Source organism: Montipora capricornis, chromosome 10 (genome assembly GCF_036669925.1).
Source record: "Montipora capricornis isolate CH-2021 chromosome 10, ASM3666992v2, whole genome shotgun sequence".
Taxonomy (NCBI): Eukaryota; Metazoa; Cnidaria; class Anthozoa; order Scleractinia; family Acroporidae; genus Montipora; species Montipora capricornis.
In genome coordinates this window covers 8,501,782-8,515,812 of record NC_090892.1, presented here as the reverse complement: position 1 = coordinate 8,515,812, position 14,031 = coordinate 8,501,782, and the positions used below count along the sequence as shown (strand labels likewise).

Here is a 14,031-nt window from a genome sequence, read left to right as displayed (position 1 = left end):
CTGTTTTCCTTTTAAACCTATCTTGACACTACCCTATTTGTAGTACTAAGAGCGGCTCCGCCTAAATATCGACTAAACCGGGAAATAGCCAAAAAATGGAATTTCTTCAAACTACCCCAGAATGAAGTTCTTAGGGCACTAGTTACAAAAATATTATTTTAAGTTCGTTAAATCATTTAGTGTTTTTATTAACGAACTTTTTCTTCCCGATGGCCAAAATCGGCCAAAATCGATCGAAAATAGACGGCATATTCAGAGACTCGTAACATCGAAAGTAAAGATTATCATTAAAAACTAATTGTACGTCGCATTTCTACTCTCTTTCTTGTATATTTAGAGCTATTTGGATCGCGATTTGATTAGAAATCAAATATTTCACGAAATTTTGAAACCTTATGGCTTAAGACAGCTGAACGAGAAGTGAATATTTAGCCTATTTTCAGCTGCTCAAAAGGCGTTCTGGTACATGGATTTCCCCAAAACGGTTTATACAGTCTGAAAGAGCATGATTTCTTCTCCAAATTAGTGAAATAAAATTTTTGGGTAATTAAAATCGTGAGCGCTGAAAAGGCGGAGTAAATGCAGTTCTACTTCCTGAAAACGTGACCTTTGACCTAAGCGTCACGAACGTGACAACAACAATAGACAGCAGATGTTTCGTTAGTTTTAAACATTTTCTAATGAAATCGGTCCGAAACAGTTACTGCAAGAAACTGGTAGAAGTACGGAATCTTATCGTGTCTACGAAGGAGATAAAAGTCGCATTTCTGACACAAAATAACTTCGTTCGTTAATAGCATTAATAAACGAGCTTCAATAAAATTTGCGAAGTTGCGATGCGTTTTATCTAGCCGATACTCACCTGAACGTTTTATCTACAGCAGATGTCGACTCGTTTTCTTGGAAAAACGTTCGGAAGGAACTAAATTCAGATTTCTCCATCTTTGCAAGTACCAATGTGTAAATTCCCACCTGCAGCTGCCGAGCGCTGATAATCGTTCACCAGAGAAAAACAACCTGACTGCACAGTTGCCATCAGCAACCCCAAAGTAACATTCTCTCAAAATGTAAAGTGAAATAATGTTTGACTATTGACTGCCTTTCAGGACTAAATTAGAAAGCAGATTCAAGCTTCATTACCTTTTAAAATTGCTTAACTTTATTTGTTTGCGCCGACTTCATTTATTTATTTGATACATTATTAAATTAATTTAAAGTGAGTTCACGTTCGAATATTGACAGGTGTCGCAAATTTTCGGATAAATTTTGGTTTCAGCATCGAAACAAGTTGCGACAAGGTAATGCAATAGAATCTATTGGCGGTTTTTCGATTTCCATACTTGCCATTTACTTGGGAGAAAAGGAAGCGGGGGAGACGGGGTGGGGGGTACAATTTCGAAACACTGCACGCCCGCGATATCTTTTAAGCCTGGTCCTCTCATGCCGCGGACATACCTGGGGTATAAGTGAACATTTATCGGCGAATCATAATCTGTCCCAGGCATTGACCGCCGGCTTGCCTGCGAATTCGTTTAACTGAGCAGCCGTCGGCGATGAAAATCAATTGCGGACGCAATGTATGACGTAACAACTCGATTTTTCCCACTATTCCTTACTTTCAAAATGGCGGAGGAAGTCACACGTGAGGATGTACCCAGAAACTGAATGTTCGTGGACGAAATAAGAGCGTACCGGGCTATATGTGACACGTCCTGTCATGAATATAAAGAACAAAGAGTAAAGAAAAATTCTTGGCAAGCACTCGCTAATACACTGAAGATTGATGTTGCTTCCGCTCAGCAAAGATACAACAACATCTGAACAAACTTCTCCAAGTACATAAAGAAAAGACTGGCTTTGGAAGAGATGATCTGGTAATACGACCAGATTATAAGTAATTCCGTTGGCTGTGTTCATATATCAAGCACCGCCAGACCCGTACTATCCATATTTTCAGATGGAATGGTTGGAAATTGCGCCAATTCGGTTTACATTTCGCGGCAATTTGAGTACGTCCGCGATCCATAGCAGGCGAGTCGGGGACCCACTTGAACAGATCGCTGAAACGTTGTCAGTTGGAACCGGCGACTACGTCGCAGGTAGGTCGGCTGGATATCAGAATCAGGCTTTATTCTTTTGTTGGCAATCTCCAAAATAGCTAATTGAAGCAATTATAATTTTTTTCATAGTCATCCAGAAGCATGCCAGAACTGAGCAGTCGCTGATGTATGCCCCTAACAATTGGATGAGGTAAGGATAAGACACGACCATCATATGGACGAAGTTAAAGCCTGACAGTGGCATTTAAACTAAACTACAACCAACCCTCTCTGGTTATAGTACCATACAACTCGCAAATAAACCGACGTTCTTGTTTCTCTAATAATAGTCCAAACCCTATGCTGAAACAAGATTTCTGACTTCAAACTAGCAAGAAATTGTTTCTTTCGTACTCAACGAAACGAAATTTACTCGGTTGTAGTAAAAACAATGAAACCACTTGGATCATTCACAATCTGTTAGACCAGAAACAGCCTACACGCAAAAAAGCTAGTTGTGAGGGGAACTTAGAGGCTCTTTTCCTACTACCCTGCTTCTTTAAATGCTTGCACTGTTACTGCTGTTCATGACATGAATATGACTGTACTAGTTTTCCCATAAGAGTAATATAAGGCGCCTTCTTGCGAAGCGTTAGTTGCTCCTTGTTTATATCGAAGTATTCACAAATGTACTTTAACACGGCAACACTAAGCTGATTTAGCCTGTTCGCATGATACAAGGCGCAAAGATCAAGATTGTCATAAGTAATAGGATGCTGGAGCTGAACTTCTCGTAGAACTTCTGTCCGAGTGTCCCAATATTGCTGTTGGTCGACAGCAGGCTCGCGATCACTACTGTCATCTTCTGCATGTTGATGGCGTAGTTTCCCAGCTTTCCAGGAAAAGTAGGAATGTATTTGTTGTGTACTAAGGAATTCATCTCGGGTGAACAGCCGCTTACCCTCCGCATTTCTGGCGTAGCGCATGTCGCGAGCTACCGACAGCGGATCCACTTTGTGGCCTGTTTGCTGCCCGATACTAAACTTTTGATTAAGGTACTTCTTTTGGGTGTCACTAAGGCGCCCGAATTTTTTTGTTTGCTTCAACGCCCAACCTCTCGACAGTTGATTGGTATTTGCGGCAACTTCCCGAGGATCGGTTCTCTCATCGTGGCTTGTCGCTCCTGCGCTCCTTCCTTCAGTTAATTTAAGATGGTACATTTCTTTCGCTTGGTCAAGAAGTGTGGCTCTCTCTGAGAGCAATTCACACTTTTCGTATGACAGGTGCTTTTCAAGGGCTGAGTATCTTTGATAGACCTTGATACATCCTTCACTGGGACACTGGAAACACCTACCCCTGCATTTCCCTCTGCTGTTTCGGGCACTTCAATGAGAGAATTTTCATCTGAAGACTTCTGGGTGCGTGTCGGACACACTCCACTTGTTTTACAAAAAAATACATGATTCTGTTAAAAAGTTCCTCAAACATGTACAGCCGCTATTCAGCTCAAGCTGTACCCACGTGGAGTATACTCTTACTGGAAGGGATGAACGTTGGCGTATGAAGTTACCTTTCCGCCAATAAGGTGACCTTTATGCCATAACAAAAAATGCATAGCTACCTATCCCTCAGAACAAAAAAGTGATGTTCGTATCTGCTTTTTAAATCACGCTCATTATATGGTAAACTAAACGAGGGCGTTGCCGACAGCATATACTTGTAACCTATTGTTCTCATAATTACTAGATGTTAATACTACATGTGATACCTGTTGGTAGCTGTTTGTCCACTGTATTTCCACTGCCCACGTTGTAGGATCGCCATACTGTTATCGTTGTGCCCGTGTACTGTCGGTTGTTAATCAAGCTTATGCCATCCCATTTGATGGGGTTCTCCTTGATTCCCAATGAATCAACAACAGCCACTCTGATCCCAGTGAATTCTCCCGCTGATAGCATCGCAGTTTCTTAGTCCTCCGCAGTTTGAACATCGTGCCCCTCATTTATAAATCTGCGGACATGTGCTTTGATGGTGGCTACTTTGCGGTCGCAAGGACCTTTCCCTCCTTGAGGGTCACTAAAGTCCACTCTAGAAAGAGTGATTCCAGTGGCAGCCCCCATGGAACGACACGCAGCTAGCATGGTTGAATTGTGATAGGATCGGGCGTTATCGCTCCGGAAGAATGCTGTGGTGAGTTCAGGATTTTCCGTTTTCAGTGTGCGCAATACGTGTTCCATCATGCGGATAACCACCGAGCTATCTTGACTGCAGTTTTTGACAATGTGCACGAAGGACTGACTCTTTAGATTTCCCTGATGTTTCCTTGCAACCACACTTATGTGCCAAGAAATGCCCCTCTTTGCAAACCAGTCAGTTTGAGATTCACGGTATTTCTGTGGCCAAAATTTCATGGCCCAGTCCTAAGTGATCATGACGGATGACTCGTCTAGTTGGTCAAGTACTTCTACTCTGGCAGAGTCCTGAATTTTACTTCTCAGTTGATGGGCCTTCCAGGACAGAACATTTTGAAATGCTTGGTCGCAAATATGACGCAAGTCATCCAACTCTTTATCCGGTAGTCCCAGATCTTCTCGTTTTAAGTATGCCTGGATGTCAGATATTTTAGTTTTCAATTCTTCGCATTGGGAGCATGAATTACCATGATAATGATCACTTGAGCTGCTGAACAAAGGATCTTTTTCATCGCTCAAAGAGTATGCACTACAGTGGTCAGCCACAGGCGAGGAGAGAGATACGTGCACCTGATAAAAACAGAGAACAGATATTATGTGACTAAGTAAAATAATTTACAGTAGCTCATAAATAGAGAGAAACAATGCACACTAGATTTTGTTACGGCTCCAGAAATAGACCAAAGATACAGTAACGGCGAATTTGTCGCAGTCTGCTGAAAGGTACTGAGAACCAGGGAGGAAAATCAAAGATAGCAAAATCTGCGCTAAAGGATTTTATTTCGAAGCTCAGTTTGTTCTATTGCATTCTGCTCTGCTTGGTATTGAAACATGTTTGATAATAAATATAAGGAAAGTGAGTGAAAATCAGTCAAGTTTAAACACAATTTGGGCATTTGTGAGTAGTTGCATACAAAGGGGTTGGGAGCAAGCTACGCTGTTACAGGCACGATGTACTTAATTAATGATACTAATTCTTGAATACCTTATAATCCGACTTTAGATAGTGCTTCCCGTTCTTCAGACAACTTTTCCATTGTCCAGCGACATCTCTCTTCAATATCCTGCATTCTTCTAGTCTCCTCACCACATGGCAAAGATCGTCAAAGGCCTTACTTCCTTGTGCGGCAATGTAGTCGATACTCTGCAACGACTTTCTCACAGTGGCACTACAGCTTGAGAGGATGGTTAACATCGTTGTGCGTCCAAAAGGCTGGAATCCGGCTTCTTCGCAGTATTGGGTATACTGGATTACAATTCGTTCCGGAATCATATTACGAATTACATTAGGTGTCTCCACAACCTCACCAGTTGATAACTTCATGTATTTCTGTCCAAATTGGAGTTCTTGTATGATGTGCGGACTCGTTATAAATGTCAAAATATGGTCAAGTTGGCTAGGATCTACTCTCATTCGGGGACTATACTTCAATGGAAGGGGAACGCCCCGACCAAACACATTTTTGTGCTGGCGCGCAATTTTCACTCGGTACTCAGTGATACCAGTCAAGTACCTCTGAAGGCGTTTGAAAGGGACTAGATCAGCCATTATCGACAAAACTTGCCTTCTTGTATCCCACGAGGATGCATTTTTGTATTTTTCTGCCAGGGCTTCAAGGTATTTGTGGTCGTCACCAACTGCAGATCCAAGCTCTTTGTCCACAAGCATTGACGACTGCAGTGCATCCCATAAATATGCTGCATCCCCTGGCATAATCACATCCAAAGCTGCTATACAATGACATCTTTTGCCTTTTTTACGTGATTTTTTCGCGTACGTGGGCCCGCCTCTTCCCACCTCTTCCTGGGTCGAGTTAATTTCTCTACGTTACAACTTTCCAGAAATTTATTGAGTTGCTTCCTTCGTAAGTACTGTTCACTATGCTCTTTAGCTGGCACTTGTGTTGACTCCTCGTCGCTGCCGTCTAATCTCAACTCCATCATTCCTGTATATATGGCCGATAAATTGCTGTCCTCAGCAGAGCTTGCTTCCTGAAATATGGAGTTTCAATAGCATTAGTGGGCTAGATCCTGCTCTAATAACTTACATCTTTCTTATTCAGCAAGCGCGAGGCTCGTACTAGGGGAATACCGGCCTTAGGTCATGGGGACGATATCCTACCAGTACGGTTCCGACCAAGCTTAACCAAAAAGAGATTGACCACACGACTGAAAATTGTTACGAAGAAATGTCATGATGAAGGACTGGAAAAACATCTCATACTTCAAGCGCGCGATTTTGATCGGGAGCCGAAACAGGCGTATACTTTGGTCTGATGTTACTAAAATAAAAGGGACAGAGAGTTGCAAGAAAAATGAAAGGAATCTTTTTCGTCTAAAGCAAGTTCTTTTAGAAAAACGTAAGCCGGCCGTAAAAGAACCAACAAATTTTCAAAAGTGATCGTGCGGGATCATTCGGGACAGTTCCCGGTCCAATACTGAGAGAATATTGGACCTGCAATGGAGCTATCCGATTTGCTGATTTTAGTTATTCGCCCTCTGAACTAACTTAGTCGTGTAACAAAATGTGATATTACTTGGCATAGTTGCTAGAAAAAACCAATATCAATTTTACAATTGGCATATAAATAATACGATAACACTGTTATGGTCTGGTTGAAGGTCTCACAATGACAGCATGTACCCATAAAAATTCAAGAGAAACGATGGCAAGAATTTTAGCTCAGTTATTTGTAATAGTGGATTTTTTGCCATTCGCCTTTCTGCAGAGCTTCAGTTTAACTACGAATTGCTTGGTAAATTAAACAGACGGGGCTCTTTGTAGGTTAGTTTAAATGTCACTGTCAGGCTTTTACTTGTTGGTCGTATCTTATCCTTACCTCATCCAATCGAGGGGGGCATACGTCGGCGGCTGCTTCTTGCGTGTTTAAGGACGCTGCTGCTTGCGCTCCTGGAGAATCTTCCATTTCAATGTTGCTCTGGTCGAGTCTCTTCCGACATTGCGGAAATATGACATTGAACTAATTTACCATTGTTTTAATTGAGCTATTTTGCACATTGCCAGCTAAAGAATAAAAGAAATTCTGGGCTTCGAGGTATGTAAGTGCAATCAGTGTTTCGAAATTATCGCTCGGGCCCCCCCCCCCCCCCCCACCCCCCTTTCGCAATGAAGAAAGGAATAATAAAATTTATCTCTTTTCGCACAATTATTCTATAAGATACAACGTACATTTAATTCATTCTTCGACTGCTTGGACTTGTCTTAAAAATTTCACCGGCCTCCCACACATGTTTCTACAAAGTAAAATATAACCTTCCACGAAAAAAGGACCTTGTGAAAATTTGTACCGTTCCTCCGTTGAAAACCGCCTCTTCCCTCACTCCTGCCCCCCCCCCCCCCCCCCCTCTCCCCCACCTCAAGATATAACGCTATTAGCTATTACTTCTCTGAAGTTACATCTTGAAAATTGTCCTGCAAAGCCAGGACAACAGTGTGGCTAGGATGATTAATTTCACGCAACTTACTTGAACCAACCGGGGTTACGATGTCGGTGGCCTTGAAGAGACGACGAGACTGTTCAAGGGTTATTCCACGTTCACCCTTCACATTAGTAGTCCTATGCGCTGCCCATGAATTTGGAATTGAGCACGTTTTTCGGTTGCTTCGCCACCTTAGCCCAAATAAATCGCGGTGTCTTGGGCAAATAGTAACATTCAAAGAGATCTCGTTCTCATCAAAGATGCCTATCATTGACAGTAATGAAAGAAATGGTCAGATAAGTGAAATTTAATTCTACAGGTTACATAGTTGACTAGTTTTAGACTTTACCTGCCCGGGCCAGCAGAAGCCTTGCTTCCGAATTCAAAGCAGATTCTGAAACGCCGCATGTTTTGAGATGGCCCTTGATATCCTTTGCGACGCCTGTCAATATTGGAACGCATACTCACTTTAATTTAATAATATATGAAATGAATAAAGTCGACGCAAACAAATAAATTTAAGCAATTTTAAAAGCTAATGAAGCTTGAATCTGCTTTCTAATTTAGTCCTGAAAGGCAGTCAATAGTCCAACATTATTTCACTTTACATTTTGAGAGAATGTTACTTTGGGGTTGCTGATGGCAACTGTGCAGTCAGGTTGTTTTTCTCTGGTGAACGATTATCAACGCTCGGCAGCTGCAGGTGGGAATTTACACATTGGTACTTGCAAAGATGGAGAAATCTGAATTTAGTTCCTTCCGAACGTTTTTCCAAGAAAACGTTTTCAGGAAGTAGAACTGCATTTACTTCGCCTTTTCAGCGCTCACGATTATAATTACCCAAAAATTTTATTTCACTAATTTGGAGAAGAAATCATGCTCTTTCAGACTGTATAAACCGTTTTGGGGAAATCCATGTACCAGAACGCCTTTTGAGCAGCTGAAAATAGGCTAAATATTCACTTCTCGTTCAGCTGTCTTAAGCCATAAGGTTTCAAAATTTCGTGAAATATTTGATTTCTAATCAAATCGCGATCCAAATAGCTCTAAATATACAAGAAAGAGAGTAGAAATGCGACGTACAATTAGTTTTTAATGATAATCTTTACTTTCGATGTTACGAGTCTCTAAATATGCCGTCTATTTTCGATCGATTTTGGCCGATTTTGGCCATCGGGAAGAAAAAGTTCGTTAATGAAAACACTAAATGATTTAACGAACTTAAAATAATATTTTTGTAACTAGTGCCCTAAGAACTTCATTCTGGGGGAGTTTGAAGAAATTCCATTTTTTGGCTATTTCCCGGTTTAGTCGATATTTAGGCGGAGCCGCTCCTAAGTACTTTTTTTCTCTGTAAAAGACGATTGGTTTAAAAGTCTTGCGGAGACGACTGTCCTGACATACGATATGTTCACTTCCGGTTTCTATCCTTGGCTAAAATCCGTGATGATGAACTCCTTGATTTCTTTGTTGTGTGACAAAAAGTGAATTTAATTCCTGTCATTAAACAAACTGTATTGAACAGGAATTAATGTGACTAAATAAAGTGTGTACAGACATAGTAAGAAATGGATCATAATGTTATCTTACATTAAAGCCCAGTGATACATGTCATATCAATTTGTCCATTATAATTTTTTAGAACTGTAAACATGCATGAAGCAAAGACTTCAAAGTGCTATTATGACCAAAAACATTATTTTTTATTTTCTTTGGATTTCAAACTACGCTAAGTGACCCAAATTTTAAGCCTTGATTTCAAAAAGACACCTGTTTCTTTTAACTGGAATTTTCCTTTTTTCTAGTATAGATGGTTTGAAACCAATCTTTAGAGACACATATACAAATACTACACCTCACTACGCTCAACTGGGTATCCTAAAATTTCCTGACATTGTTTAACTGTATATTTGTAAATTTCTTTATGAACAAAGATCTTTGTGATCTTAAATCTACCAATCTTGATCTTGTATTTGAGCAACATAATTACAGTACTAGAGGTGCTGAGCTTCAACACCTAAATGTGGCCCTCTTCAGAACAAATATTAGGAAGTTCTGTTATTTTTGGAACAGTATTCACTTAGTAATCAAACAAAAGCCTAGTATGCATTCTTTCAAGCAATCCTCATCATTATTATCTTGCTCAGTATTAATGTTCTTTATTAGTTCCTGCTATCATCTTCTCGTCTATGTCTTTGGATGTTGTATGTGTACTTTGTTTTATGTTTAATCTAATACTCTCAATCCTAAAAATGTTAAAGGCAACAAAGGGCATCTAATTAGTTCTACTATACTTTGCCCTTACCCTGCTATCAATAGTTCCTTCCTCTTGTTTTATATCTTTGTATATTTATAGTGGAGAGAATTAATAAAAAATAAATAAATGAGTAAAAATAACAATGATGTAATGTGCAATTGGGTGACCTGTGACCTGTGTTTTGTACCTGCCCTGTGCAATTGCTGGTGGACGAACAAAAGGAGCTACGAAAGATCTTTTGTTTTCGTCGCAGTCATGGCTAGGAGCGTACGACTCAACGTATTTTTGGAACTGTGTTTTTACAGACCGAGTTATCTTAAGAGAACTTTATTTTTAGATTGATTTTCCTGCGAAACCACACCTTTCCAGCTAATGACAAGTCTTGGCTTGAGAAATTATTACCAATGGGATTGAGAATGGTGACTCGTGCAAGCCAAATCTTATTTAAGAACTCGAAATATTCTTTCAACTTGCACTTGATAACTTTATTATTGCCTTTTCTGTCCGACTAGTTGGGTGATACGAAAACAATTAGACACCGCCCTCAAGGGCTATTGACCCGTATCCCTTGTTGATAAATTGTTAAATAGGTGCCTGGTTATTGGTTATTAGCTCCTGACTCGCGTTAATTTCATGGTAACGAAATGACATTTTTCAGTCGCCGGGTTGATCCCCCGTCGTTGACTTGAGTTTGCTGGCTATTTACAATACTTTTATCCGAATTTTTTTGACGTGATCTAGAAACATTTATGATGAAGAAAGGGAACTTTATTTAAGTGTCTAGTCTTTTAGCGCTGGAGCACTAATTGGGGACACTGTAAACTAAAAATTAACAATGGAAGAAAATCACGTCAAATCTTGGTTTTTGAGGAGAGGTGAAAACCGGAGTACCCAGGGAAAAGACTCTCGGTGCAGAGTAGAGAACCAACAAACTCAACCCACACATGACGTCGAGTCTGGCAATCGAACCCGCGCTACATCCGTTGGAGGCGAGTGCTCTCACCACTGCGCCATCCCTGCACCCCAACTAGAACTAGAAAATCTAGAACTTGTATTTCTAGGTGATTTTGTCTTCTACGTCGACGTCGTAGATATAAAAGTCCCTGTTTTCAATGTCGCAGGCGTCGTGACAGACGAGAAAGTAGAAACAGATTAAAAATTCTCCGATCGTGTAGTCCACGTGACCCAGACGTTTACCTAGTATCTGGCACATGAGGAAAGAAGGCTTAGGAAGTGTTTTTTCCACTAGCGCCTATTCTTGGTTTGCGTCCAGGTAATGAGGCGGCCATGTTGGTGTACAAAACAATATAAATTGGCATCACAAGTTTTGCACAATAATAGCTTCAAATTCGCAAAAGACATTTTACTTCATTGTTCTGTACAGCAACCAACATGGCCATCGTGATGTCAAACGCAAACCATCAATAAGAGCCATGTATAGCCAATTCGAGTATTGTTATTAAAAAGTCTTACACCAGAACTGTGGAGTCACATTTCAGAACAAGGAATAAATGCTTTCCAACGTAACAAAGTGTAGTTAAAAAGCGTTTTCATTACGGTTCGAAGCATACTTATCATGTCAATGATCTCTCTTTCTACTATAAGAGTAAGTCTTTGTTCACAAGACCTGTTTGGCAATTTTGTCGAGTGAATGCAAATTTGTACCTTTACTAATCCAAATGATTTGGTTTTTGAAGTTCTCTCGCCTTCCGGACAACCGTTCGTCTTGTAGCCTAACTTCGATGCTGTATATATTAAAACACTAATCCTCGGAGTTAGTGATGCATCGCATTTCGATCGAGGACTACGTTTTCAAGTGGGATTTTGGCCCGATAGGTTTTTTACCACTGGTTTTTTCGTAGCGGGCGTCGTATTATTGCAGAGTAAATTTTCTTTCCGCTTTCTTTTGTGTTATTTTCCTTTGTGTTGTAACTTATATTTTACATCTTGGGTTTTTTTGCTTTTCGCTTTTGTCGGTTTGCCGTCCAGTGTTTTCATGGACAAATTTTTAGTCTGTCATTTTTTCGATGATTGTAAGCTATTGTATTAATCTTTGACGAATTCTTGTATCAGTTTTAGTATATTTTTAGTCTTTTGTATATTTTCGTTGTTTGTCATATTAAATTGCAATGATACTCTGATGATTACTTGTATTTTTTAGTATAACTTGTCTTTCATATTGAATAAACGCTGGTTTCCGCTGTGCTTAAGGCACCCAGCAGAATCACACTCCATTTTTCATAGTGTCGTTGTTTTAATTATTGACTCGCTTTGCGAGCTACGCGCAGCGTAGTGATGAAGAGGATCGTGTGCCCTCTCCCGGTATTTTTGACGGCATTTGTGTTTGAAGATCATCCCTCGTAAAACTTGTCGGAAATCTTTCTTGGCCAACGTGCATAACAGCGGATTTGTAAGTGGAGGAATAAAGCCAAGAACAGAAAGCAAACGCTGAACCCAAACAAGAGATGGAGTTGGATCTGGTTCGCTGGAATGATCATTCAACATAGCCAAGAAAAATGGTAGCCAACAGCCCGCAAAAATTACAACCATTATCACCAACACACTTCGGCCTCGCCACTCACGATGAACGGCACGAGATCCCCGATGCAGGGCGTCTTGCAGATGGCGATCATTTTTGGCAATCTTAAAGGAGATGTAGAATATACGTCCATAGATGAAGCACATCAGCAGTAGAGGAACAAGGAAGAAGAGTACTAGGCAGATTATACTGTATCCAATGTTGATATCGACGGACTCTTCAGATTCTGAGGCGTCGCCAAAGTTCAAGTTATCCCATGATAATTGAATGGCGGAGGATAAACACGCAAACACCCAAACCAAGCAGATAGCACAGATTGCGCGCCTTTTTGTCATTTGTGCCGCGCGCCTATATGGATGTACTATCGCGAAATAACGATCAAAGGCAATGAGAAGAACATGACAAATTGACGAAATACCGGTGAATCGAAATAAAATGACGGAAGATATGCATATGTCTGCTCTTATCATGTTAATACACACCAAAAGGAGAGGAACTCCCAACAAGCCAGTCACGAGATCGGAGAGCGCTAACGAACCGAGAAACAAGTTCGTAAACGACCTCAAAGTTTTCTTTTTGTAGACCATAGAGATTACAAGACCATTAACCACGACAACGAGTGCGCCAATCAGGGCTAAAACTACGATCACTGACGCAGTAAAAACTTCAACCGATGGGGGTACGTAGGGTTCAGGATCGCTAGAGCAATTATCTCCAGATTTTGAGGAATTGAAGATCCGGGAAGCATTTGATAAAGACAGCATTTTTGTCTACTATCAAGCCACTGAAAATGTTTAGTCTCCACAGATGGATGTGTCTACAGTCATTCTTCAATTGATCCTTGCACCTGCAGACTGGAAAAAAAAAACGTTACAGTACTAATGAACGTCATGTTCTGTCTAGAAAATATGCATGCATCATTAATCAGATTTTATCGAAGTTTTCAAAAAAACATAAAGCTTAGTGCTTGCACAAAATGGCACAATGACGCCTACATGGATATGGTTAAATATATACGAGAATTCGTGCTTTGCAAGCCCGTCTTCTTTAGCGGTTCAATTTATGTTGACCAGAAAGAAGTCTTAGAGCTCTCAGGTCTCGAAATATGCGTAAAAATTGTGTTGACACCGTCTTTAATTCCAGATTCGAATTAGTAAAAGCGTTTTTTCGAGTTAAGTGAAGTTCTCTGATGTTCAAAATTGCTTTCTAAACTGTTGTAAACTGAGCTAGATTAGCAACAGTCCTCTTTTGAACAAAATAGCCAATTACGGTAATTTCTTACCGTACAGGCACAAATTTTACAATATATGCCAAATATCAAACCCACGTACTCATTTTGCTAATTTTCATTGCCATTATACAATGATTTATTCACATTTCATTTTCTTTACATCAGGTTACAACAAAAAGGTACTTTTCAGATCTTTTTCACTACGTTACAAATCAAAATAATACAGCAAACTACAAATTACGTGGCATGAATTAAAATGTATGTAGCATCTAAGTAAACTGCTGGGTTTTCTATTTAGACACTGGAACATACAGGAGTTTATACCATTAGCT

The 14,031-nt window shown here is 40.2% G+C and overlaps 2 protein-coding genes and 1 pseudogene across 2 annotated transcripts; all 3 read right to left on the bottom strand.

The window, feature by feature from the left end:
* Window positions 1–4,006: 4,006 nt before the first annotated feature.
* LOC138020229 (uncharacterized) lies at window positions 4,007–5,064 on the bottom strand (annotated as a pseudogene).
* Window positions 5,065–5,201: 137 nt separating this feature from the next.
* Window positions 5,202–6,070, bottom strand: LOC138021654 (uncharacterized). Its single transcript, XM_068868590.1, has one exon. The coding sequence runs from the start codon at window positions 5,943–5,945 to the stop codon at window positions 5,202–5,204; it is 744 nt and encodes a 247-aa protein (XP_068724691.1). The 5' UTR covers window positions 5,946–6,070.
* A 4,760-nt stretch (window positions 6,071–10,830) lies between these two features.
* On the bottom strand, window positions 10,831–13,281 carry LOC138021421 (beta-2 adrenergic receptor-like). Its single transcript, XM_068868291.1, has one exon. It carries the CDS (start codon window positions 13,230–13,232, stop codon window positions 12,168–12,170), a length of 1,065 nt encoding a protein of 354 aa, XP_068724392.1. The 5' UTR covers window positions 13,233–13,281; the 3' UTR covers window positions 10,831–12,167.
* Between the last annotated feature and the right edge of the window lie 750 nt (window positions 13,282–14,031).